This window comes from Naegleria gruberi (assembly GCF_000004985.1).
Source record: "Naegleria gruberi genomic scaffold NAEGRscaffold_3, whole genome shotgun sequence".
Lineage (NCBI taxonomy): Eukaryota > Heterolobosea > Eutetramitea > Acrasida > Naegleriidae > Naegleria > Naegleria gruberi.
Window position 1 is genome coordinate 399540 of NW_003163324.1, and position 27809 is coordinate 427348.

The 27809-nt window shown below is 32.9% G+C and overlaps 10 protein-coding genes and 2 non-coding genes across 12 annotated transcripts; 5 read left to right on the plus strand and 7 right to left on the minus strand.

Annotated features, from left to right (window-relative positions):
* Positions 1–222: 222 nt before the first annotated feature.
* NAEGRDRAFT_30028 (uncharacterized protein) lies at positions 223–1302 on the plus strand (the record flags this gene model as incomplete). The annotated part of the gene is made up of 1 exon (XM_002682225.1): positions 223–1302. One exon carries the CDS (start codon positions 223–225, stop codon positions 1300–1302), a length of 1080 nt encoding a protein of 359 aa, XP_002682271.1.
* Positions 1303–2076: 774 nt separating this feature from the next.
* Positions 2077–6262, minus strand: NAEGRDRAFT_62302 (uncharacterized protein; the record flags this gene model as incomplete). The annotated part of the gene is made up of 5 exons (XM_002682421.1): positions 2077–3051; positions 3107–3907; positions 4001–4276; positions 4404–6079; positions 6145–6262. 5 exons carry the CDS (start codon positions 6260–6262, stop codon positions 2077–2079), a joined length of 3846 nt encoding a protein of 1281 aa, XP_002682467.1.
* Positions 6263–7415: 1153 nt separating this feature from the next.
* Positions 7416–8123, minus strand: NAEGRDRAFT_62303 (uncharacterized protein; the record flags this gene model as incomplete). Its single annotated transcript, XM_002682422.1, has 1 exon — positions 7416–8123. The coding sequence occupies one exon, from the start codon at positions 8121–8123 to the stop codon at positions 7416–7418; it is 708 nt and encodes a 235-aa protein (XP_002682468.1).
* A 2266-nt stretch (positions 8124–10389) lies between these two features.
* NAEGRDRAFT_78045 (uncharacterized protein) lies at positions 10390–12749 on the minus strand (the record flags this gene model as incomplete). Its single annotated transcript, XM_002682423.1, has 1 exon — positions 10390–12749. The coding sequence occupies one exon, from the start codon at positions 12747–12749 to the stop codon at positions 10632–10634; it is 2118 nt and encodes a 705-aa protein (XP_002682469.1). The 3' UTR covers positions 10390–10631.
* Positions 12750–14092: 1343 nt separating this feature from the next.
* NAEGRDRAFT_62305 (ras family small GTPase) lies at positions 14093–14911 on the minus strand (the record flags this gene model as incomplete). Its single annotated transcript, XM_002682424.1, has 3 exons — positions 14093–14553; positions 14600–14734; positions 14782–14911. The coding sequence occupies 3 exons, from the start codon at positions 14909–14911 to the stop codon at positions 14093–14095; spliced, it is 726 nt and encodes a 241-aa protein (XP_002682470.1).
* A 359-nt stretch (positions 14912–15270) lies between these two features.
* NAEGRDRAFT_t33 lies at positions 15271–15344 on the minus strand. The gene has a single exon. It is a non-coding gene; the product is annotated as a tRNA-Val (tRNA).
* Positions 15345–16855: 1511 nt separating this feature from the next.
* NAEGRDRAFT_62306 (uncharacterized protein) lies at positions 16856–18391 on the minus strand (the record flags this gene model as incomplete). The annotated part of the gene is made up of 1 exon (XM_002682425.1): positions 16856–18391. One exon carries the CDS (start codon positions 18389–18391, stop codon positions 16856–16858), a length of 1536 nt encoding a protein of 511 aa, XP_002682471.1.
* A 753-nt stretch (positions 18392–19144) lies between these two features.
* NAEGRDRAFT_78046 (uncharacterized protein) lies at positions 19145–22590 on the plus strand (the record flags this gene model as incomplete). The annotated part of the gene is made up of 4 exons (XM_002682226.1): positions 19145–19319; positions 19448–21317; positions 21708–22109; positions 22151–22590. Exons 1-4 carry the CDS (start codon positions 19164–19166, stop codon positions 22588–22590), a joined length of 2868 nt encoding a protein of 955 aa, XP_002682272.1. The 5' UTR covers positions 19145–19163.
* A 404-nt stretch (positions 22591–22994) lies between these two features.
* NAEGRDRAFT_62308 (uncharacterized protein) lies at positions 22995–23489 on the plus strand (the record flags this gene model as incomplete). Its single annotated transcript, XM_002682227.1, has 2 exons — positions 22995–23197; positions 23255–23489. 2 exons carry the CDS (start codon positions 22995–22997, stop codon positions 23487–23489), a joined length of 438 nt encoding a protein of 145 aa, XP_002682273.1.
* Positions 23490–25169: 1680 nt separating this feature from the next.
* Positions 25170–26694, plus strand: NAEGRDRAFT_35022 (uncharacterized protein; the record flags this gene model as incomplete). Its single annotated transcript, XM_002682228.1, has 3 exons — positions 25170–25644; positions 25807–26340; positions 26385–26694. 3 exons carry the CDS (start codon positions 25170–25172, stop codon positions 26573–26575), a joined length of 1200 nt encoding a protein of 399 aa, XP_002682274.1. The 3' UTR covers positions 26576–26694.
* A 106-nt stretch (positions 26695–26800) lies between these two features.
* On the plus strand, positions 26801–26873 carry NAEGRDRAFT_t24. The gene has a single exon. It is a non-coding gene; the product is annotated as a tRNA-Phe (tRNA).
* Positions 26874–26900: 27 nt separating this feature from the next.
* Positions 26901–27482, minus strand: NAEGRDRAFT_62310 (uncharacterized protein; the record flags this gene model as incomplete). Its single annotated transcript, XM_002682426.1, has 1 exon — positions 26901–27482. One exon carries the CDS (start codon positions 27480–27482, stop codon positions 26901–26903), a length of 582 nt encoding a protein of 193 aa, XP_002682472.1.
* Positions 27483–27809: the final 327 nt, after the last annotated feature.

Here is a 27809-nt window from a genome sequence, read left to right on the forward strand (position 1 = left end):
TCTCTTATCAACACAACTTTATTCTCTTTGGGGACGAAACAGTATGGATTACGAAACTAGAAACAATGTTGGCATGCTTTCTCAATTACTATCCTCTTACCAATTATTATTAGTTCGATGAGAATCTTATAATTGTCCTCACTGTTCTTAGTTAAATTATCCATAAAACGAAATTTAAATAAATTTAAAAAAAATACAGAAAATCCAATCATCGGACCAAACATGTTGGCAACACTTGAAAATTCACCATCTGAAGTAGCTTCCCCCCACAAGGATTTTGCAATTGTTTTTGATATTGATGGAGTTTTAATTCATGATGGTACAGTGATAGAAGGAGTACCTGAAATGTTAAAATCACTTCATGAGCATCATATTCCCTTTGTTTTTGTTACTAATGGAGGAGGTGAAACTGAAGAATCACGTGCTGAAAGGCTTTCTAAATTATTCGGACTTGAAATTGATAATTCTAAAGTTTTAATGTGTCATACTCCATTAAATAGAAAATCAAAATTCTCATCACTCACTCAAGCCTATGAAAAGAGAGTTTTATATATTGGAAGAAATGATTCAAGTTGTGATAAAATTATGGAAAATTATGGATATGATAATAGAATTTCATTGAGACAATTTGCTGAAAAGTATCCATTTCTGTTACCTTACTCTATGAAAGATCATGAAAATTATTACAAATTTAGTCATGAAGAACAGTTGAAATTATCTGAAAATGATGAACCTATTGATAGTATTGTATTTTTGGATACTCCAGTTGATTGGTGTGAAACTTTACAAGTTTGTTGTGATTTGGTTTTAAGTAATGGAAAGGTTGGACATAATTTGGATTTTTCAAAAGAAACTCAACATGTTAAAGTGAATGTTTGTAATCCTGATTTGGTTTATCAAGGTGTTTCAAAACATCCAAGATTTACAATGGGTGCTTTCTTAGAAGCTTTGGATACTTTATTTTTCATTTCAAATGGAAAGAGACAACATTTACAATATGAATTATTTGGAAAACCACACAAAGTCACCTATGATTATGCAAAGAAAGTTTTAATTGACCAATTGAGATCCTCACATGCTGGTCATGAAGATAGAGATAATGTCGATGATATGACTATTTATGCAATTGGTGACAATCCATTGAGTGATATCAAAGGTGCAAATGGTGCTGGATTTGTTTCCATGTTATTGAGAACTGGAGTTTGGCAATCAAGTGAAGAAAATGATTCACAAAATCCTGCAACTCACGTATTTCCATCTGTTAGGGAAGCATTTAAATTTATTTGTGATAAACATTTATAATCGAATTATTTTACAACAATATTTACAAAATTGGAAAGGCTATACATATTCAGTGATCAATTCTCTTGGCATTCAGTCTGCAAAATAATCTTTCGCTTTTTGTTTTGGATAACTTTGATCTGATCCATTCTGTTTTCACTGTTGACAGATATTCGTGTAAATCAGTTGTGGTTGACTTTATGTGTGAGTTTTGCAAAGTGATGAGTCTGGCAGGCATTTTGTTGTGTGTTTCTTGTTGAGGTATTTTATTTTGAATTAATTGTAAATTGCATGTGGGATCTATTTAAAGATTTTTTACCTGTTCCAATATTTTATGTAATTCCAAAAAACAATGGAATTTTTTAATACACGGACGCAACGCTAAGAAGAGAGCAGGTCGTAGATATGTATGACACATGGGAGGAGCTGTGCCTCAATTCCAACATATGGGACAAGGTGCTCAACAAGTTCCTCAAATTCATAACCAATACTATAACCAACAATCTCAAGCTCAACAAGGTAGGATAAACCAACTAGCCAACTCAAATAATGGCATGGGTCATTTTCAAGTTCCAATGAACAATCAATCACAAACCCAAGGAGGTGGTCATCAACCTCACTATAACTTCTAAGCTAGATTCCATATGTGTATACTAAATTATTAAATAACAAATAAATAACAAATAAATTATTATTCCTCTTCGTGTAACAACTCATTCATTGTCATTGGTTATTTTAAGGCAATGAAATATATATTATAGGAAATGTTTATGTTTATTGTTACGTAATCTAATTCTAAAGGAGTAAGAAATTACAAATCATCACAACCATGACGAATACTGATGCAACAATCTTACCAGAACCATTAACATCAGTACTATGTATTGGAACAGTACCATTGTTATTATTGTTATTGTTATTATTATTGTTATTGTTTGTAGGAGAACCTGAGCTAGTAGCAACAATCACTTGTTTTGATTCGTCCACAACAACCAAATCTGTTGTAGCAGCAACAGATGAAGTTGAGAACAATGAAGCAGTTGGTGTGAAAGTAAATGAAGTCTTAACCACTGCTGCACTATCTTTCTTCACCAAATTAATTTGGAGCAATTGATCAATGGTTGAAACAGTACATGCACTAACAGTGTACAATGTCGTCAAATCAGTTGACCCACTCTTAATCATATCAAAGATCTTACTTGGATTTGCATTAATATCAGCAATTCCCTTCACATCAAATGGATGGTCAGGATTACTATTGTAAACCATAAATTCGGTATTTCCAGCTGTTGCTTGATTAATCCAAACCATGTCGACAGTTGTTGGTTTCAAATCTTCCAAAGTCAATTTCAAAGCACATTTTGAAAGTAAATTGAATTGAACTAAGGTACCAGTTGTCTTGGAGAAGGCAATTGGCAATCTCTTAACTGTTGAAGTATAGGAATAACTTGAAGTGGCAATTGAGTTGACATCAGTAATTGATGGAGTTGCCTTTACAGTATTGGAATTGACAGACATGTCATAGACACATGTGGCATCGGTACTTTCAGCAATGAGAACAAGACCAATTTTGTTGGCAGTTTTGGCATTGTTCAAGTCAGCTGCCAAATCCAAATAAAAGTTTCCATTGATGGCTGGATCCATTGTAATGGAAGTTGCGTCAATTTCTCTTCTTGCAATGGTCAAAGTTCTAGGAAATACTTGCTTCCAAAAAGATGGAAACTGAACTTGTCTTCTTGTTGGTGACCTTAATTTGAATAAACCTTTCGGCTGTTCCAGTACAAACATTCGAAATGTCAATACTAAACAGTGCAACCTCACCTACCTTTTCAGCAACCAAATTATTGATTGATTTGGTATCTCTACTCATTTCTTTAGAATCAACAACAATATTAGAATCATAACTCATTACAACACCTGTTGCACTATTCACAATTCTCAAATATAAAGTCTTGGCATTGATATCTGTCATCCTGACAGCTGAACACTTCATACCATAATAGCTAAAATCAGAATTTGGACCAATAACCTTAGTTTCAGATGGAACACCACTATTAAGAATATCATTGTAAACAAATTGAAGATTAATTTGATTGGTTGACATCATTGACACATCACCCTTATTCAAATATTCATCAGCAATTGGAAAAATTGTTTCACCAACTCCATAATTAACCATGAATGAACTACCATCATTGAGAATATTGGTATAGAAATCATTTGCAAATTTGAGTTTACCAGCACCTTCCAAAGAAGTCATTGACAAATATGGATAAGTATATCTATTCAAATTAATGATTAATCTTCCAGAACGGAATGGATTTACAATCTTGGAATTGAAATCCATGATATTGTAAGGAGCCATACCAATTTGCTTAATTGTGAAACTTTCATCAAGTGGAATGACAGTTGCCAATAAAATCTTATCAGTATTTCCAATATTCATATTTTCCAAAGTCAAGTGGAAAGTATATTCAGTTTCCTTATCAATATAATTGAACTTGGCACCATTTGACATCTTGTACATGTTTCCAGATGTCCATGCTTCTGACAAGGTCAAACTAAATTTACCCCAAGCTTGCATTGAGAAGGCATAACGTGGATAATTAGCAGCAGTATCCAAAATCTTCATAAAGATAATTGGGTTTCCAACCTTTTAGTAAGTATATGAGAACCAACCACCATAAGTTGTTGTGCTTAATTCAAAATCAGTTGTCACTATTTTTTGATCTGTGAGAATTGACATGAAAACAACATCACTTTCACGTGGGGCATCATATCTGAGAATAAAATCGACTTCACCTTCAATGATATTTTCCTTAGTTGGATCAGGAGTTGAAGTAAAGATGAAAATTGGAGTTTGAGCTGTTTTGTAAACAACCTTAATAAAAGTGCCATCCTCCATGACTGTTCCATCATTGACAGTTTGAGTGACATCATAATCACCTTGAGTAATAAGAACGTCATTTTGAGCAGTATTGGTATTCAACATATTCTTATAAACTTCAAATTTAAAATATTTCTTTGTAGTTCCTCCATTTGGAATACTAATTGTGGCCAAAGTGACTCCTTGGACAGATTTAGAAACAGTGAAAGGTAATAGCATCTCCTTTGGCAGCTACATAACCATACTTGACATAGTAAAAGTTATTATTGGCATTCTTAATATTAAATTCATAGAATGCTGGAGTTGACTTGAACTCTGGTTGAACAACGACTGGAACTGGAACAGGATCTGAGGCTGGATCTGCTTTACCAACATAGTTATTGGCTCCTGGAACTAAGTTACCATTACTATCTGTAGTAGATTCAGCATACTTTGGTTTTGGTGGACTCATGGTCTTGAATTTACCACTCATTGAGGCAATTTCAGTTTTACCAACTAATTCTAATTCCTTACTACCACCAAATTTCTCAGATTCATAATAGAAAATTAAATTGTAATAGGCGCTCAATTTACAATAAGCTGAAACTGAATCACCTTCAATCAATCCTTCGCCAATCAATTCAATTCTGAAACGAGGAGCAATACCAACATAAACAGAGGCCAATTCCTTAACACCCAAAATCTTAACATTGACTTCAACACCTGGAATCAATCCAAAGTAAACATTGGTCACAGCATTTACTTCAATCTTTGGTGGATCAGATGAGAAAGTAATTCCATCTCCTTCCTTTACAGTACTATAAGTTCCATCATTGTACTCATAACCCAATGTCTTTTGGATGAGTAATTCAAAGTTTCTACGATAGGAAATTGTACCAGTGGCTTCGATTTTACCTTTGAATTTAAGACTTGGAAGTACGGAGACAGTTAATACTGGAACAGCACTAATCATGATTGGAATGGTAACAGCTGGAGCTTTGAGTAAGAGTTTTTCAATATCCTTTTCGTATTTTGCTGTGACTGCCAGTCTGACATAACCAGATGTCTTCCAACTACCACCAACTGTTGCACGCAAGGTCTTTAAAGTGATCAATTTGATATTGACCTTCAATGAGAATTCCATAAAGATTCTAGAGATACAATCTTCACAGGCAACTTCAAGAGATTCAGCCTTATAAATTGGAATGTTATTATTAATTGGTGTTCCAGAACTATCACAATTAATATTTAACATTGGAGTGGTGTAACTTGCGGATCCTTCATAAGTTGGATCTGGAAGAGCAGCCTTGACAGTTTGATAGGCATTGTTGACAGCACCACCAACAGCAGCACCTGCCTTCTTGACTGAATTCCAAGCATCACTCAATCCCCAGAGAACTTTTCTAGAGATTGGTGTAACTCCTCTTGAGTTAACTCCAATTTCTGCCTCCATGAACAATTCAGCAGGAGACATGGAACGAGTTTGGAAACGAACTCTCATCATATTTCCTTCATGAGCTATGATTTCACGCGTGAGGACAACATTGGTTGTGGCAGGATTCTCAGCACGATCTTCTTGACCTCTGAAACAATTCCACTTTTCACTAATGATGAATCTTGTACCAGGAATGAAACGAGAGGCAGTACGCGCGTGATCTGAAAAGTCAATGGTGATGGAGTCATCAGTTGGATCACACTTGACGTCCCATACATTGAGTTCTCTATCAAGATTAACAATACCAGAGAGAGCTGTACCTTCAACTGAATAAATCTTCATGGTGTTACCTTCTACTCGACCAACATTATGTCTAATTGGAGCATAGTCGACATTTCTCTTCAATTTATTGATACTTCTCTTGTTGGTTCTCAATTCAATTTCAGAAGCACCCAAAGTATAGGTATTTCTCAAGTGGAATGGATCTCTTCTCAAAGCTTGAAACAATTCCTCACCGGAAATGAAAGGACTGATGGTAGCGGAAGTTGTGGAAAGTCGATACCTTCAAAATTCATCTCAAGGAAGGATGAGGAGTGAAGGGATCTTTTGGCTTGTCCCTTCAATCCAAACATTCTCTTGGAGGGAAAGACAGTCATCTTGGATGTTGGTGTGTTTGCCATGGCTAACACACTCATCACCACCAACAAGACGAAACTTGTGAATAGCACGAGTTTAAGTGATTTTAATTAGCCAATTTCATTACCCTTATTAGGACTTTTTGTGATTGCGAAACAAGAGTTCGTTTCACAAATTTGAATATTTTCAGTTCCTACCTTACTTTAAACAAACTTTGAACATTCAAGTGGATGAACTATTTCAATGCATGCGTGATTGATTCAACTATATTTCTGTAGGACTTTAAACAGCACTACAACATTCCAAGCGAAAAAAGTGACTTCGCTATTATCGTAGAAATAAAGTTTGTTTGTGAGCATTCTCTGAGTGGGAGATTCATCTAATAGTAAATAACAGTAAAACCATGCCTTAATTGAAATTGCCTTATTTCTTTTCCTCTTTTCTTCTTCTTCCCCGATATAGTGGAACTTACACTCAATTTGTAAAGAAAGAAAGTCGACTTATCATTGAAACAATGCAGTGGACCTTCTCAAGTTTATGACAAAAAACATAATAAGCAACTCGAACAAATATCTGAGTAAAGACTTTACTAAACATTGATAATATTCTTCTTCCGTAGTGAAGGTGAATTTTAAATTGCCTTCTTCTTCATTCGGAATAAAATCACAATGGGTAGAATCAATATTCAACAAAAAATAATTTCGATTGTAGATGAAACCCAACGAGTAAAGGAAAAGATTAAGAAGCAAAATTTCCTGTCAACAACAATGAAAAGTAGAAGGTTGAGGAAAGCCTTGCAAAATGATAAATTATTGATGAATTATTTTCAATGGAATGAAACCTCTGTATCAGCAGACTTAACTGTGTATAAATTGGAGCAAACTAATTCTGAGGTATTTTGTGAAAAGTGTCCAATTTTGAATTCTAATAATGAAATATGTTGTTCAAATAGAAAACAACCAGAATTGACAAATCCAAGCAATGTTACTTTCATATCAAGCAAAAAGGTTAAGGTAAATACACCTAATTGTACTCCAAAGAAAACACTATTATCGGATAATTCTACAAATGGTGGACGTCCACCCCTGGTCCCGAACGAAACATTACTATTACTGCTGCTTCAAGCATGCACTTCCCAACAATACTAATTATTCTTTTATGTACAATAAATCAAACAATATTACTGACACTTGTTTCCTATTGTTCTTGCCATCTCTTGAAGACATCAAAGAGAAGGTTTTGAATCACAACGTTTTCCAGCTCGTCAAACAAGTCAATTTCACCCAATAATCGTTGAATATTGAATGAATGAACTTGTAGCTCTTCCTTTGACATGTTCAATTGTTTGTTACTACCATTCTTAATAAACTGTGAATAAATCTCAGTTTGAAGCTTGACTCTGTCTTGAATCTTTTTCAAGCTCTTATAATAACTGACATCTTCAAGGAAAAGTATCCATTCGTTCATTTCTTTGGCACAGAAATCTTTAAAGTTGTTTCTCTTGTCAATGTTGTGGAAAATTTCTTTGAAGTTGATTTTGTCTTGCAACTTGTAATACATGACTTCCTTTTCTTTAAGTTCTTTAAGCATATTCTTAATTGTAAGATGATGAATCAGAATGACAATAACAGTAGACATTTCAGATTCAGCTTTTACAACAGACGTAAGGTCATACGTACACTTGCTGAATGACATTGAAATTCTAACTTTCATTTCTTGACCGAGTTTGTTGATAGCATTTATCTCTCTTCCAGTGATACAAGTGTCATCATGGAGAAGCACAGCTGAACCTCTAGAGTCAGCCAATTCCTTTTGAATATCCAAAGTAGGAAGAATGGATGTAATGTCAACCATTCCACCTCTATGCGTCAGTATCGTTGAAACCAAAAGTCTTTTGGAAGGCATAGTTTGAAGAATCAACATAGATAGGTTACAATTTGCGAAGTCTATAACAGCAATTAATTTCTTTACTAACTGGAATACAGCCATGATTGAAGCCATCACTGTTCTTTCTAATTTGAGTGAAGATTCTTACCATGTATATTGTTGATTATTGTAACTATATGTTTATTGATGATATCAGGTCAAAAAAGAGCCATTGGAAGTGCTGCTTACGCTGCCCATACAATGTCCTATGAAGTTCTTTTACAATTTTTGCAATCACAAGCAAGAGCATCATATAATTATGATATATTATTCAATCATCTTTTTGGTATACCAAAAACTAATGATTTGAAAATGAGATTTTCATTGTATCTTGAAAAGAAGCACATTTCCATGATTTGTGTGAAATTGGAAGGTCTTGAACATATTATTTCAACGACACCTCCCAATGAAGTTGTGGAGATTTTGCAAGACTTCTTTGAGAGAGTTGAATTTGTATCAAAATCTACTAGTAGTTTAATGGAACCTTCAGACAATTTCACAATTTCAATTGCATTCAATGCATCCAAAGAACAATCAATGCATGAGGAAAGAGCAGTCAAAGCTTGTGTAGATTTGAGCTCAAGGTTGGCAGACTTACAAAAAAACAAATGGAATCAGATGGCCAATAGTCACTCTTTGAATACTTGTCAGTTTAGGTTAGCTATTTATGTTCAACAATGTTTGTGTGGAAATGTGGGGACTAATGATAAAAGATTGTTCAAAATTTTAGAAAATCTAAATATATAACAGATTACGCAAGAAAATTCCAAATAGGAGTGGTTTGTGATCTAATATTTTGCTAGTAAGGTTGCTCGATTCTCTTTCCATACAAGATTTGTTTCATTTATTAATCTTCAAAATGATAATAATACTGTGAAAAATAGAAAAGTGTTTGAAATAGGAGCAAAAATTAAAGTGTCTCTATGAATTAGCAAATAAATCAATTAGATTGTGGAATGGCTTTACAATTTTAAATGAAGAGAATACACCAAGAAGAACTCCCATCACAACAATAACAATAGATGATGCCAGAGCTGCAATGATAGCAATAATCATGGTTCCTAGATAGTTCCATTGAGGAACTGAAAATACAAATAACCTGTCAAGAAGCAGTGTCATTGGGAAAATAAGGAATCATCATACTTACCAATTTACATTAGCAGAATTACATAACCTGTACATTAAAAAATCTGTCCCCGAAAGATAAAAACTTGAATGAATCGCAGCTAAGTGAGTCCAACTTGCTTTGATACCTCGTATATATAAAGTTACCAACAGTTTCTACTTCTAAAACACCAAAATTTGTTGCCTTCTTACGCTCTTGATTTCCCTTATCATCCCACTTGGCTACAGGAACTTCAGGATAACTAGAGGCCACGATAAACTCAGTTTCAATTTCAATGACAAAGGCAAGTGAACCAGTTATTTAACTTGTGATTTCCTTCAGATAGCTACTAATTGTAGCCACAGAAATATCAAAACCAAAATACCAATCAAAGTTGAATCCTGTGGCCGTTTGATTTCTAGATGGTCTTGAATTGACCAAACTCATAAAGGTAATGGAAGGAAGTGTTGGGTCAGTGTAGGAGAGCGTAAAAGTTGGTTTGTTCACTTGGTCCGATGCCACTCCTAGAATGTAACTCATATCAAATGGTGGTAACTGTACATCTGGTTCCCTAGATTGTGTATGACAATATTCATACAATGTCATATTATCACAATAGGTCCAAAACTGACCTGTTGAATTCACAAACAATATGCTTGGAATTCTCACCATTCATCATCTTTCCCTTATTTCCTTCGTATGGATCTCCAACATACGAATCTATCATTAAAGTGGAGAGGAATTGGTATTAAGATTTGAAAATCTTGTAGGTGATCAGGTTAATCCAATCAGTGTTCGCATAATCCAAGTCCCACTAAAAGTTTACATCCTTTTAAATCATACTTGGGTTTTCGGGAGATTTTACCAACATTCAATATAAAATAAAAAATAAATACAGACACTTAGATTTGAGAATCCAAATTATATATTTTATCTTGAGATAATCTCTTATTTGTTATTCCAAGAGATGATCCTCGCCAAAAACTACACATTAATATTGCGAGTCCCAAAGCATGACATTTGACAGTTGCTGAGGGATGTGTTTGACTTGTATACGTGAACATCATTCTATATTACCTTATAATATCGTTGGTTCATGTATTGCTCTCTTTATCACTAAATAAAAAGTTGAATGATGTATAGACAACTTTCGTGTAAAAACTTGTTCTCCAGACATGCTCATCTCCTAAATGAAAAGATAAAAATCTTTGAACAAAGTGCGCCAGGTTTCGAGATGAAAAAGTTGTCAATATTTCATTATTCTGTTATCTCTAATGATGGCAGGTTTTGGGATAACAATTTCAAGGATTAGGAAATTGAGTGTGTTTGCATAGAATCACAATACATCAACAAGCAAAGTTCTTTTAGTTGCAGCAAACATTTTAATTCAATTTTCTTACAATTAAGGGCCAACCAACTTGTATCACTGCATACTTATGAATGCTTTTTGATTTGTCAGCATCATTTTCATATTGAGCATATTGTTTGACTTGAGAAATTGCAGAATTCAAAATTGATCTGGCTACAACTTTCTCTTTGGCATGAGTAAGTACTTCCATTTCTAATAATTCTTCATCAGTTTGTTTAGATAAATCTTTAAATATATTTTTAAAAATTTGCGGATTCCAATATTCAATATTGGAATATTTTGTTAAAGAATTTGGTCTAATACGTTTGAATTCAATTATTAATACTTTTTTAGAAGTTCTTATCACAAGATCAGCACGTTTGATGTATTCCTTATTGTTAGAATTCTTTACATGATATTCCTTTTCAGCTTGAATTTTCAATTCTTTGTTTCTAAATAAACAATATGCTCTTAATGCAGATTCAATACTTGCTTGTAAACCTCCTTCAGACATTGAATTGTCATAAATAGTTTCTTGTTTTTCTAAAATATTATTGAGTAACATTCTCAAATTATCTTGGGTAGGTTCATTAATAAAAGTTGATACATCATTTTCATGTAGAGATATAAGTCTACGTAACTGCTCTAAATATTGGACTTTTGCAATTTCATTTGGAATTAACAATTGTTTTGGGTTCATCTGTTTTGATGATTCTTTTGTGAAGGTAACCATACCGTGATAATACATGAATGATAAAGCATTATCACGAATCTTTTGTATATCTTCTTCATTGGATGGTGGATCAATAATCTCTCTTAATTTCAGTGAAGGATAAATTGACTCTGTTACTTCTACATAATCTTTTGAAAGTAATTGTTGAATAATATCATTCGATACAACTGATGATGCCAAAGTTGCAAAAACGTTCTCACTGATCATTGTGTTGGTATCTGTTAATATTGATAATGGAATTTCTTGTTTTTGTAGAACAGCATTTCTGAAAGGTTCATCTTTTACAAGTTTGTTCAAAAAGAACATTGAAAGAGTTGTGTTGAATAGAGCATGTTTTGAACCAGGAAAATGATAACCTTTATAATACTTTTTCATGGTTGAAATGGTAATATCTTGATCATTTCCAATAATATCAATGTTATTTAATGCCATTCTCAGATCATTTTCTGTAAAACCAACCAAACCACCAAATATCTTATCAAAGGAAATATTACTGGAAACATTATATCCAGATGCATCTGCAAGAGCAATAGGAGTGATACCAGTGATGATACTACGAAAATCTTGTAAACCAACACCGGAAGACTCTTTCAATCTTTCAAAGAAAGAACGAATTGGTGAAGATGTTGGATCTCCTCTCTTTCCTTCAACTATTAATTGATATTTTTCAGGATTTTCAAACATTAATTTGTTTGCAAATCTATCATATTCATCAATTAATATCATTAATTTGGCTCCTTTTTCTATTAATATAGCCACCAGAGTTGCTAAAGTATCGAACGAATTTTTGTGATTAATATCCATCTCTTTAGTTAATTCATAGTAACGTAAAAAACCATAAATGGATGTGTTTACTTTCTCATGAAGCCGTTGATTAATATCTTCCGTTGTACCATCAACTTGAATAGAAAAATCTAACTTTAAAACATGATATTGATTCTTTCCAGGTGTCCAATTATTTTCATCACCAATCCATAAACCAGAAAATAATTCATCAAATTCATCTTTCTTGTTAATATCATAATATGATGAAAGCATTGATAATAATAGTGATTTTCCCCATCTCGGAGGACGAACAAAAAATAATTGTTTTCCACTTTCTTCTAATAGAGGAATTAAATTAGTTTTATCAACATAAAATTGTTTACTTCTTCTGATGGAAGCAAAATCTGATTCACCATATGGAAAATATGGCACCAACAAATTTCCGTCACCAATATTTTTAAATTTAATATTTTCAACATTATTTGTTGTTGGTTTTAATGTATTTGAATAGTTTTTAGTTTGATTCACTCTATTAATTGTAAACTTGTTAATATCATTAGTTAAATTATTAATTTTTAATATTGATCTATTGATTTTGGGTGATGCAGTAAATAACTGCAATCTATTGATTTTACGAAGGAAGGTATGTTTCATATTTTTGATGATTTTTTTTTTAAGCTATTTGATGGCACCGTTGTGATGATTGATGATTGTGATGGTGTGGAAGAGGAAATCCTACAAAGTTACATTGTTGGTTGGGTTCTAATGTTTTGCTTGTGATTCTGAAATTGTCTCATTGCCGGTTTTGAGATGAGTAATGTTTGGTAACGTAATTGTGTTTGGACTTCAAGAAGATAAACAACCAGGTATGAAAGTAAACTTATCTCTGTAAATTTAAGGTAACAAATGATCATTTGATAATGTGAACTTGGACATCTTCATTTCTTAAATCAAGAATGTAGTTTTAAAGTATGACAACCACAGAAAACTAATTTTTGCTCTAGTGCCATATTGTTATTGGTTACCATAAACAACCACTCATGGTTTCATGCTTGTTTGTTTAGTTAGTTGGAAGTTCATGCAGTGATTGAACATTAATGGCATGGTGAGGGTTGTTAACCACACTTTTATGTATAGTTCCCAAAACTTCCATCATATTGACATTATCCAATGGACCAATGTGTAATAGGAGGAAGCTTGCTAGTTAATTCAAATGGTTTATTTAAATTTAAGACTTGAAATAAATCTATCCCTCACATAACTTCGGCAGAAATCTTGTCTGACTCATCAGAACATCCTAATTCAGGAACTTCGCTTACATCCTCATCAAAAGACGTATCCATGATGTCAAAATCCTGAAGTGAAATAAATCTCAATGAATCTAGATTTTTCAAAAATTAATGGGAGACGCAACTCAAGACGCAGTCTGACTAGGCTCCAGCGTGTTGTTTTATTAAAGTCCTACAGATATTAAATCAACAATGGAATCTCTCAAGTTATTCTCAGAACTTGTAAATAGAAATGCTTTGGGATCCCATTCTTTTTGATCTTCACACTAAAAAATTAGTAATGGAAGAGAAACTCAAATTGTATGAGATTCAAATATCTACCAAATGCCAGTGCAAAGAAAATAATTGAGGAAATATAAATCACCACTACATTTCGCAAAATTAGTAAAATTGAAAAGAATGTTGTTTTATCAAATATTAAAGATTGTTCATGTAAAATTTACATTCATATCATTGTCCATTCACAATCGCCATGGAAACAATGTGGACAACTATCATTTTTGACACAAGAGACTTCAGTCCATCCTTCTTCACACATGCAAGTCGATTGTTCCGTTAAAACAAGTTTCTTTCATTGTTCAACATGATAACAGTTCTTGTTGTACAGTCAAAAACAAGATACTCAACCATAATTTGATGTCAATTAACATTGACCTTGCAAGGCCAATTGAAAAGTCTTGATATGGAAAACATCAAGTGAATCCTACTCTACCACCATTTTTTCTTTCTCTGTTTCTTGATCAATGCCTTGGTTGACTTTGAATCTAGCTCCACAACTTGATGTAATAATTTCAAATCGTTTTCATTTGAAAATCGTACCATTCGCTCACTTTCTTCAAATAATAAATTAACACATTCTCCACTTTTTGCACTCGTTACAATAATTTTAGTATTTAACAAATGATAGGCCTCAATTAGTGACTCAATCACCTTTCTAAATTCTTCAATTTTCCTCATTCTTTCCTTGTAATCTTGCAATAAATCAACCTTATTGAGTACAAATATTATTGGTATGTCATTGATTGATTGATAATTGGAACCAATTGAGTTCAAGAAAGATACACATTCTTCTACTGTTTTTATATTTTCTAAAGAGGAAACCAAAATGAAGCAATCAGTATTTCTATGATGATACTGACCTCTCAGTGGTCTGAATTCTTCCTGTCCAGCTGTCAATTGTCGTGAAATATTTCTTTTTTTGAATTAATTGCTTACCTGTATCGAGAATATCAAATAAAATTGGAATTCCATCAACATTATATTGTTTAGAATAATTATCTTCTATCGTTGGATCATTATTCTCAAATGCATAATTATTTGTCACAAATCGAAGTGTCAAAGATGATTTTCCTTCATTATTTTGTAAAATTTCAAACACAGAAATATTTCATACTCACCAACATACTCCAATCCATTCAATGTCACATTCAAAGTTTTAATTTCCTTCTTATTTTTTGGAATTATTGAGATTCGGTTCAAATATCTGATTAATAAAATCTTTCGTTTCAATTCATTCTTTTCAATCATTTTAATTTTTAATTCATCAAATTGATTCAAATAAATTTGGCGAATATTAAATTCAGTGATGAATAATTTCCAATAATAATTGTTGAAATAATTTTTCATTTCTTCCATTTCGTTTAATTTGTTAGAAAGTGAGTTGAATTTGCAAATATTGTACAGAGATAGCTTTCTAATATTCGAATCTAAACTATCCAAATGATCGGAATCAACAACCAAGAATGATAAGATGAGAAAAAGCAACTCTTGTGGAAGTTGTGAAAACTTGGTTTTGTGTGGGCGCATTTTTTATTGTAAAAAATTACATAAGTTAAATTAAAATCAAAAAGGAAATATTTTGAGTTTAAAGAGGTTAAGGAAAAGGTTACAGCGAGCGGGGCTTGAACCCGCGACCTTAAGCGTGTTAGGCTTACGATCTAACCAACTGATCTATCGCTGCTTGCATTAACTGTTAAACGCGTGTTTATTTTAATTTTTGTTGGTACCAATAAACAGCTTAGAGTCAACCAAAATATGAATAAGAGTTCATTACTTGATCAACCAAAAAAAAAATGCCACAAACAATTTATTATAGAGGCAACACGCAACTCATGGAGATCATGACGAAGGCTCTATCCTCCGAAGATAAACAAATCATAGAGAAATCACCAAACAAATCTTCAAAAAAGAAGAGAAAACTTGAAAAGACAATCAAGACAAATGTTCCTTTTCGTTCCGATCAATTCTACAAAATTCCATTATGTATTCAGGGAAGTTTTTCCAAGAAATTGGGAATTTTAAATACGGAATTGCAATTGATGAGATCGTGTAAGGATAGCATTATTTTCTTATTGTGGAATGATGATATTTATTTTCCAAGTCAGACGTTGGTAATTGTTGGATCATTGGCAAGATCAATTCAATCGAAAACAAAGGATCCGATGAGTAGAGATGGGTTTTGTGTTTTGGAGTTAACAGAAGAGGGATTATTGGACGGATTTGTAATTAATATTGAAATGGGAGACGGATTTTTACTGATTCAAACTCGTGAGCATTCATTATATGGATTGGGAGATAATACTGTCTGTCAGCTGGGAATAGTTTCAAAAAATCAGAATTTCTATCATGAAATTACTGATATACCCTTTGAACATGGACAATTGGATTTTATCAAATGTGGACTAACATATAGTATTGCATTTACTAAATCTAAAGAAATTTATATTACTGGAGAGTATGAATATGTTGGTCGCCACTCTCCTTGGACTCCGTTTTTAGAATTTGCTAATATTGGAGACAAATCTTGTACAATTACCGATTGCCAACCAGGGCATCTCTCAATGTATTGTCTAGTCAAACCAATAAGTGATGTTTATGTTCATAATTCATATGTCTTTGATTGGTATTTGGGATCCATTAGAAGATCTGGTTATTTTCAAAAGCTGAAAGACATGCTCCAACAAGGATTAACAATTCAACGAATAGAATCATGTAGTGAATCATTTGTATTGCAATTTGATGACAATGAATGGTACTGGGCGCATTTCTATTTGACAGTACACGGCTCTTATCGAGAAAGCTTTTCTCCCATCAGGATGTACCTTCCACTTTCTGATGTCTATCAATATGAAATTCAGAATGTTTGTGGAAACAAGTCAGAATCTTCATTCCTTGTAGTTTGTAAAATAATTTCTGCAGATAATAATTATAATGTGGCTATGGAACCTTACATGATGTTCCTAGTTGACCCAATGAAGAATAAGACAGAAAAGATAGAATGTCCTTTTTATGGAAAATCTCAGTGGTCGATCAATAACGTACAACTCACCCAATTCTTTTCCATATTGGTTGTAAATGAAGAGCCAAGTGAGTGGTTTATGAAACGACTAATTTCATGTGAAAAGTGGAGAGATATCACCATTTTCACAAATGATTAAAGTTAATGTCCATGTTTTATTTTCCTTTTGAACCTTATCTTCTCAATCTAAAGTCCTTAGTTGTGGATTCTTTTGTGAGAGAAACAGAAGCTTTCAAAGGAGAATAACCCTTAGCTGTAATTGTCAATTCATAAGTCTTGTTTAAGGCCAAGAATAAGTAATAACTTCCAAAGTAATTAGTCTTTCTACTTTCGCCAGCTTTCCAAACAATTCCAGAAACCTCAATCAATGCATTTTCGATAGGTTTACCAGATTTTTCATCATAGATATGGCCACGAAGAGGTATTGGTTTGTAAGCAAAGTGTTCAAAGAGAGAAACCAATTGAACTGCCTCACTAACAGTTTCATTGAGAGGTGGTTGATGAGAATGCATAATTTCTACAAGGAATGAATAGGAAGTATATTCCTTAATTTGATGTTCCTGGTGTTCACCATCTGAGGATGGTACTCTAAGAGCATAACCAACCTTAGTGGCCAATTCTTGTCCCAAACTTTTAATGTAATCTTGTTGGGCATTGTTTGTACAGGTATATCCTGTAAGAACTTGTCTACCAGAACTGTGGAAATCCAATACTTTGGCAACTCCTCCAATTCTCTTAGTGAAATCTCTGATGGCAGATGTTTCAATTTCAGAGAATGCGTTCTTGCCCTTATAAGTGTCCATGTTAGGACTTCCATTTCCTGCACAACTATTAAAACCTAAATCATAATTTCTATTCAAATCAATTCCAAAAACAGTTGTTCCATTGACAACACCAGCAACATTTCTGTTCTTTCTCCAGAAATTATTTGTTGTAAATACATATTCATAACCATCAACATTAACAACTGGAATGAAATAGAATTGATTAAATTCCAATAAATCTTCCCAATTTGGATCCGATAACAATTTTTCAATCATAGCAATATTAGTAATAACAGTGTTAATTTCTCTTGAGTGATGAGCAGATACAACAAGAATATTTGGAACATCTCTATTCTTTTCTACATTTTTAGAAATTTTAACACCAAAAATGTGACGATTTTCAAAAGTTGGTTTGGTTGTAATTTGAATCTTTTTAACCTTTCCTGGATATCTCTTTTCAAGTCCACTCAAATAATTATTAACTTGATTTAAATTTGGATATCCTTCAGGAACTCTATCAAATCCACTATAAACCTTCAAAACATCCCTTTTCAATTCTGGATCCATCTTTGCAAGAGTAATTGTAGATTTTTGCATAATATCAGCTTCATCACCATCCTCCCCCTGTTGATTATCACTCAATACACTCTCACTCATACTTCTTGAATTAGAATAAACAACTTTACAATTATCCTTATAATAAGCCAACAATTGTTTCAATTCCTCATCTCCAATATATAAATAAACATTTGTTCTCGTTGCAGAGATTACATTAAATCCACATTTCATAAAACGATCTCCAACTCCACTCAATTCCTGCTCACTAAACAAACCTGTCAAGGAAATTTGCACAATATATTGGAAATTATTACTTGATCCAACACTGACAGGAATTTTGTCATCGCAATATACTCTATCAACAGTACATGCGATGAATAAAAACATGACAATGAAAAATAGGCTCATCCACCTCTTCGAAGAAGATGTTTTGTTTCCTCGTTGCGCCACCATCATCATCGTTGTGTTCAACCAGCTGTAGCAAACGGTCCAGTACAGTCAGCGTGCTATTTTTTTTTAAAGATGTTTTTGTTCTTGTTCGGTTATGATAATCATTTCTATTGTAACATTTTTTGTTTTGAAAATTTGGTTTGTAATCAGATGTGATATTTTGTTGGATGGTTCAGTTTCAAACTTTGTTATTTGAAGGAAGAATTGTGAAGAAGATTACTTGTTGGAAGGTTGATTGTAAAGGTGATGAGGGTTGCAAAGAAGTTTTTGGTAAGAGTTGTATAATTAATTAAGGATGATGAATATTAAGCCATGTATTCATTTAAATTCATTATCAAGCAGACGAAGATAACATGGGATTACAATAGGCGTTTTCTGCATCTTTCTGGAAATGGTAACAAGTGCCGCTTGGTTCAAAAAAATGACCGTTACACATTTTAAATTGCAAGTCGTTACAAATTTAAATTACCACCGTTGACACCTAACCAATACAGCAAACAACATCATTCAACAACCATACTACCAGTTGTACAACTCTCACAACAAACCAACATCAATCCACTCACTCCCTTCTCTCTATCATTTTGAGTGATTTGCAAGTGTTGATCAATTTTTGCGGATCGCTTGCTCTCTTCATTATCAAATCTTCATATTGAAGAGAAATGAATTAATTTTAAATAACAGCCTAAAAAAAAGCATCTCTAACCTGATGAGTAACAAGCAACAGTCGTTTTCTACAACGACTATGAATTCACCTATGGTTATTGGCTCGTCTACGACTGGTAGTGGTGGTAGTGGTCCTATAACCATGATGATGATGAATAGTAATAGTAGTACTAGTGGTGGTGGAGGTAATAATTCATTGGTGAGTAGTTTGGTTGAACGTTCTACTACACCCTCTAATATGGGATCTAAGAAGAAGAATAAGCACCAGCTAATGCTTGATTCTTTAAATCGTTCTCCAATACACTTTTCTTCTAATACATCTACGAGAATAATAATAATAACAATAATAATAATACTACTACTTCCTATTATAACATACAACAAATTTCACCCAAACTACAAGCCACTTATCATCAACAACAACAACAACAAATACTCACTCCTATAAAGACTCAAACACAAACACGTATTCAACAATACTTTAACAAGAATAACCAGAGAAGTAATAGTGCTGGACTCATTCAACTCCGACCTCAAAGTAGTAATTCGAATAATGATGAAAATTCTTCACCAATACAAAGCAAACAACAATCAAAGCCTACTAAACAAGCATTGACTACAACTATTGTCAATACCTTGGATGGTTTACTTGTAAATAATAACAAGGAGAATGTATCTCCAACAACCCTAGGCACTACTAAATCTTTATCAGATTTAAAAATCTCAAAATCAACAACACAACAAGAATCTAATACTCCTTCAATTACTACTCAAGAAGTACCAAGTATTCTCACTCCAACAACAATTGAATCACTCATTCTAAGATTTATTTCTAATGAGACTCCTGTTATTAATAAGAAGATAACTAATGCATTGAGCAGCAGTGAAGAAAATTTGATCAAGTTTTTCAAATTGGTAACAGATCCACTTTCTTTGGGTGTTCACAAGAAGGAAACTCATGCCTTTGGTGAAAGATTTATTCAAGTTATATTTGCTGCAACAGGCACATTTGAAGAGTTAATTTCTAATAATTTAACTCTAATTTTGAAAGAATTGTGCCATACATTTATTTCTGGTAGATTATATCATGAACAATTGATTGTAAAATTGATCAAACAATTGTATGATGTTTATAGAACAAGGGTACATACTGCCATTCGCATGAATAATTTAATGCCATACTTTGCACACATTACCTTTTTAACAAATTTCCTTGTTAAAGAAGTGATTCCTCTCAACAATAGCAAATTGTATGAAGAAAAACTCAAATTCCTCGAATACTTTTGTAACAATTCCACCTACTGGAAGTTGTCTGATACAACAGTGTTTGTTGATTTATGGGAACAATCAATTATTCTAATGCAAGAAAGTAGTTATACTACCATGTTCCAAAAGATACAAGAACTCTTATTTTCTAAAGTTATTGACCAATGGTTTGATACTGTTAGAAAGAGAGATTCATACGAGCAAGGTGTTGAATACTTGCAACTTTTAAATAACCTAGTGCGAGATACAAGTAATTCTTCTTTAGAAGTGATTACAAACTTTCATTTTAAACTTTTGAAGAATCTTCTTGACAAACGATTCCCAATCATGGTTCAAATCCTTCTTGAGGATTTTAACAATAGATCCCATCAGTATGGTGTTAAGCTGTCTGCATACAATATTAGAAATAGATTTACAGCTCTAAGATTAGAATTAGTTCATTTGCTTACATTTGTTGTACACTTTTCATATTTGGATTGTATTGAAAAATCTGTTTTCCAAATGTATCCTCTAGAATCTAGTCAAATGATTGCAATTTTAACAGAGTATTTCTTTACTTACAATCACTGTAACGTTTATCATAACATTTATTGCATTCTATTCATGGAAGTTATTTTCAGAAATGAGGGCAATATAATCAAGTACTTTTTGGAAAAGTTCTTCTTTAGATCCGTCCAACTATATGAGAATAGATTAAAGGTTGATCAATGGGGCCATACTCTCCAATTGTTAAACATGATTAGATTAAGTTCAAAGTGTTCAGATAAGGAAGCAGAAATTAACAAATTCCTCTCCAAGCAAACAGAATGGAAACAATTCGAAGAAATTATCACTCAACAAACTCTATCTATGGAAGGTTTCTCTGATATTAGTCACATTAATATTGGTTCTCCATTTGCTGAAAGATTTGGTTTTACAGAGTTTGATTTGTGTAAGTCTTCTGAATAAACAAATAAGATGTTTGAGTAATTTCAATTATTATCCTCAATGTTAGAATATAATGAAATTGATTCGTCCTCCAAATTTCTATTCATAGGAAGAAAAGTGCTAAAAAAGAGATTTCAGTAGTTATTAACTTCAGTTCTCTCTGTAAATTATACAACCTCATTATCTCTAACAGTAGTTTATTTTGATACCCATCATTACTGCTCATTAATATTCTGTCAACAACTCTATTAAAAAAACAAAACAACAACAATGCTTTCATTCACTAAGAGTAGATTAGTTGTTCAGCCAATCATATTACTCGCCTTTATTCTTACCATTTCCGTATCTCACTTTATTGTTGGTCAATCAACATTTACCAACAATTTTAAACAAGCAATCAATGCAGCCACCAACGAGTACAGTCAATCAAAGGAATGGAATTCATTCCAGGCAAGTCTTGGTTATATTTTTCAAACACCTACTTGTACCATCAGTGTCAAAGATGCTGTCTACCCTCAAATATTTAATTGGACTTTAAATGAGCTGGTTCTATGTTATGAAATGGAAGCAGTTGATCCATTCCCACGAATGCATGAATATGCTGGTCAATTACTTGTCAAGACTTTGAAAAATCATTACAATATTACAAATTTGAATGCAAAATTCTTAATTATCAATACTACTGAATTGGGATACTTTCCAACAATGAAAAATGCAGTAGATAGCGCAACTTGCCATGTTGCTATCGCCTCCACAAATTACGAGGAGAGCAGAAGTAATCAAGTTGAATTTCAATGTAAGTTTGATCTTTTGACTTTCTAACAAATCTATACGAAGGTCCATACGGAGCTAGTTTTACAGGAATATTGAGATCTGAAAGAAGTAATGGTTCACTAGTCATAAACACACCCTCTGACCTCAATAAGGAGGGTGTACTTATTGCAGCTCCATACATGACCATCGGTTATGAATATTCGAAAGTTAATTTTCCAAAAGCCACCATTTTATCTAACTTTGGATATCAAACAGCTTATCAAATGGTTATCAATAAGGAAGTGCATGCTCTGATTGGTGATTATATTGAAATTAGTCAGTGGCTCCTAAGAACAAAGGCAAATTGTACTTCATGTTATGTTAAAATTTCAGATTCTTCAAGAAGTTTCGGTTCTTTTATTTCAAAAGGTCTATTAACATCATCATCAAATAATGAAGTAGACTTGGTCACTCTCTTTAAATGTATCACACTTTTGTTAATTACCATATTTATAACATTATAAATATGGAAACCAATTATTCGAAAGCGAATTAAAAAGAAATTAATATTTAAAATATATATCACATAATCTCTTAAAAATATATAGAACTTGGTACGTTTCGATCGTACGACCAGGAGGCTATTCTTGGTCTTTAGCTTAAAGTTTGATCTCAATCTCCTTCTCCTGACATTTACCATTTGACCGCAGGAGTGAGGAACCATTCTACCACCAAACAACTTGGGACCGTTGGGATCCTTGCTCTCCCCACTGAGCTACAAGTTCTCCTGATAGACACATAAGTTTCGAATAGAAAGTTTAGTATTACAATTCTCCACACTATATTTTGGTTTTAAAAATATTACAATAACTTTCCCAATTTGAAAAAACACGTATTTTTCAAGACAACGAAACTGATTACAAAAAAAATGTTAGAAACCAAAAGACTCAAACTTGTATTTCCCTCAATTTTCATTCTCTCCCAAGTTTTATTGTTAATTTTCATTATTGGATTTTCAAATGTTGTAACATGCAATGAAATTAAAAAGGAAACAACTGGAAAATGTTATTATGAGATATTGGGTTTAACTAAGGAAGCTTCAAAACAAGAGATTAAAAAACAATATAGAAGGTTAGTTGTGTTGATATTTAAAAAATTCGAATAGAAATTGTGAATTTCGAATAAAAGATTGTCGAGATGGTACACAGTTCCTTATATGGATAGATTTGTGCCAGCAAATGAGAGAGAAAAATATGCCCAAGAATATTTACCAATCATGAAAGCTTTTACAATTCTTTCAAATGACGAAAAGAGAAGAAAATACGATCATGATGGAATAATTGAAAATGATTACATTCCACAAAATGAATTTACTTTCGAATTCTTATTCAATAATTTCCACTTTGATAAAAAGGAAGAATAGGAGAAATTTTAGAGTTAATTAAATTGTTTATAAATTATTCAAAGATGGAGTTTTAGAATTCCAAAAATGGAACAGCAGTCTGTTCTAGTAATACTTTTTGTTTCTTCGTTTTGGTTTTGGAAAAATGGAAATACTTAGCTAGAGGGTAAGAGATCCAATACTTTATCGACACTTAATCCAACTTCACACAAAAAGTCAGTGTCCTCCTCAATTTAGTCCTGCCAATTAAAAAAAAATAGAATTTTCAATGATGAAACAATGCCTGTGTTGAATGTGAATCTACAAGTTCTGTTCACTGATATTCTTTTTTACTGATTGAAGGAACAATTCCAAACTTTTCACGTGCATTAAAGAACACTTAATGAAGCAATTCCCATTGGTGCTTTACAATTTCTGTGACAATCAAAAATTAAAGAATAAGTTGGATTAAATATTAAGGAAGAAATAGAAAACTAAAGGGGTACGTATGGGCAAAAAAGCGTTTTATTGTAATTAGAAGATTTAATAATAAGGGCCAAAAGGAACATTACAACCCATCAAAACAACTTTCAAAATAATATAATTTCCTATTTGAAAACTACAATTATTCGAAAGTATATCCTAAACATTAAATTGTAAAGGATTCCATCAAAAACCACCAAGAAACTACAATGCCATCTACAATCATGGAAAATCACTTTGAAAGTGTTATTGGAAACTTCTCACTTGTCCTTCTCAGATTAACATTCCATTCGATGAACTAAATTGTTACGATAGCTGATGACATTCGTGTCATTATAAAAAAAACAAGACGAATCTCTCTGCTCACTACGCACAAGAGATCGTCCATAGTAATACACAAGCAGCAAGAACAAAAACACTTTGGAAAATCAAATTGTCTACTGCTTCGATTCAAATCAACAATAATAATATTGGAAATTTAAATACAAATCTGTGATATTTTCCTGATTTTTCCAGAGAATTATATTACAATCATAATCATAATAATCAACCATTATTTACCTATTGCAACAATAATAACAATAATAACGGATGAGGATAATATCTTCCGAGTCGATGAACAAAAATAATGCCATGATGTGTAGTGGTGAGTCGTACTCAGCATCGTCACAATTTTTTTCCCTCCAAAACCACTACAATAACCTTTCCAGCCCAAGAACAACAAGATGCTGTAAAAAAGAGAAGAAGAGCAATGGTGCTGCTACAACAACTACTACTGCTAGTAGAACAGGAGGAAAAGGAGCCTTCTCCTCGGGATCTGCTTCTATTCATCATTGGTTATTCATTGCATTGATGATTGGTTTGATGGTACTTTTTAGTGAGGTTAATAGTGTTCAGGCTAATTCATTAGTGAGTAATTATGAAATGATGAGTGATGCTGTTGGATTGAATGGAGGAGTGATGACTCTTGCTACTTATCAGAGTCAAAATTCTTCATCATCAATTAGAGTGGGAGGATATATTACAAATTACAAAGTATTTATTGGACGTAATTGTACTCCAGAAACTAATGAAAGAGATTGTGGTGGATTGGAAGCACTTGTTTGTATTGATAATAAGTGTTCTTTTTGTACAAATTCATCTCAATGCTCCGAACAAGTACACAACATTTATTCATGTCACAAAAAGGGAAATGACAATATTTGTGAACATAAGGATTTATTTGAATATGTTTCTTGGATGGATATTTTGGCAACAATTACTTGTTTTATTGGTGGAGTTCTTTCAGCTGCTTCAGGTACTGGTGGTGGTGGTGTTTTCGTTCCATTACTTCACGTTGCTGGTCAATTCCCACCTACCCTTGCAATTCCAATTTCAACATTGATGATTTTCGGTGCTGGTATTATCAATATTGCAACTTTGAGTTTCAAGAGACACCCTCACGCAGATCGTCCACTTATTGATTATGATATTGCTTTAATGATGGAACCTCCAACATTGTTGGGTACAATTATTGGTGTGTTCTTTAACATGATGTTCCCTGATTGGCTCATTGTCGTTTTTGTTATTCTTACATTGAGTATTACCTCGTTTGTCATGTTTAAGAATGGTTACAAGAGATTGAAGAGAGAAAATGAAGAGAGAAAGAAATTGGAGGAATCTACAACTGAAGAAAATCATAATGATAATAATAATCCAACCACTGTCTATGATGGTGTCGATGGAGATGAAGAAAGTTTGTTAAAGGTTGAACAAACTACCTCCAATATTGTCGTTGCTGAAACCTCTGATGAAATTAAGATTGAACATCAAAATGAAGATCAACAAAGTGATGATGGTGTTGGTTATTCAACAAGATCTATCGAGGAACAAAAAGAATTGCAACAAATGTATGAATCTGAAAAGAGAACACCATTTGGAAAGGTTATTGTCTTGTTTATTTGTTGGATGACTGTCTTTACATTGAGTTTGTTGAAAGGTGGTCACGGTGCTCCATCCATTATTCCTAGTGTTACACAATGTAGTGTTGGTTATTGGATTTTGACTGCATTGAGTTTCCCATTGCTTGGAGCAATGACTTTGGGCATTGTTTTCTACTTGTTGAAGAAACACGAAAGAAAGGTTCAAATTGGTTATCAATTCGTTGAAGGAGATGTTCATTGGAATAAGTACAATGTTACTCTCTATCCTATTGCTTGTGTTGGTGCTGGTATTTTGGCTTCCATGTTGGGTATTGGTGGTGGTATGGTCAAGTCTCCACTTTTACTTATTTTGGGAAGTGATCCAGTTTCTTCTCAAGCCACCACATCTTTCATGATTCTCTTCACATCATCTATTTCTACTGTTCAATATTTGATTGCTGGATTATTACCTGTTGATTATGGTTTGTGGTTTTTGGCATGTGGTATTTGTAAGTAATTTTTTTATCAAGCAAATTCTAAATGATTGTATAAGTGTGTGGTGTATTTGGTCAATTGATTTTGGACTTGTGGTTGGACAAGAGTGGTAGAAGATCTATTATGATTTTCATTGTTGCAATTGTTACCCTTGCTGCTACATTCTTGATGGGTGGTGCTGGTATTTATGATGTTGTCAAACAAGTTGAAAAGGGTGTTTATATGGGATTCAGATCACCATGTCTTTAAATTATTGCCTTTTTGATAAGGTCCATTTGTAAATTGTCTAAACTTGCTCCATTGTTGTGGGGTACTAAATACTGAGATATCCTTACTTTGCTAAACTAAAGTACATTATTTTATGATAAGAATTTAAAGTATTTCATTGTCTGTAAATCCAACATTGCCAAAGTCGCTGAGGGCTTAACAGCTGATGAAGCTTCAGCAAAACCCTTAAGTTTAAATTACCATGAAGCCGACATAGCTCAGTTGGGAGAGCGTAAGACTGAAGATCTTAAGGTCCCTGGTTCGATCCCTGGTGTCGGCATAATTTTGCATTTTTATTTCCTTCGTTTTATCTTGTACAAAATTTAACACCTAATTCTGAGGGATGAGACTGTAAATCATCGAATTTAAGTGGACATTTGAAAATCCATTCACAATTTTCAATCATCTCATCATGTTTCGATTGAACAAATGTTGGAATGTCCAATTTGAATTGAGAGCCATGTAATTTCACATGTTGCATTCTTCTCCTCAGTAAATGCTGCCAGTTTTTAACATTTAACGATTTTTCAAACCTTGGATAATAACTAAACACCAAAGGTTTCCAAATTAATTGCTGAACTCTTTCAAAACTTTCGTCTACAGTTTCGTAATCTTTTTCAATCACATTCTTTTCCACATTAAAAAATAATAATAACATTCTACTATTACACAATGCCAAACTATTCAACAGTCTCACATCCATAAATTGTCCAATGTGAACAATCAACTCGGAGGGCAAATCCAACAATTTCACATTTCCAACAATACAAATTTGATCTTTTCCATCACATGATGGGGGTTTGTTATTTTCCACTTGCGAAATATCATCACTAGCCTCCACAACACTGCTTTTTGAGAGATTTTTAAAAGGGTTCTTAAATAATGGCATTTTTTTTAAAGATTTTTACAATGAACTTTTTCTAGTCAACCAGAGCAACAAGAGAAAAACTTCACAGTTTACAATCTTCATGGTTGAAAGTAAATAGAAGAATCGCACAATTAGAACTATTGAAAAGGTTCCAAAGCCTTGTTTGCATTCAAAGCCTTCACTAAAAACTTTACAAAAAAATGCCTCAACAACAACTCCAGGCATCACGGTTTTCATCCCTTCTTTCAAAATTACCCTCTTTTCGATCGGTGATTCTTCTCTTCTTTTCTCTTCTTTTAAATTGTTTTTTATTGTTGTATATTGCTAGATATCATCGGAATGATTATC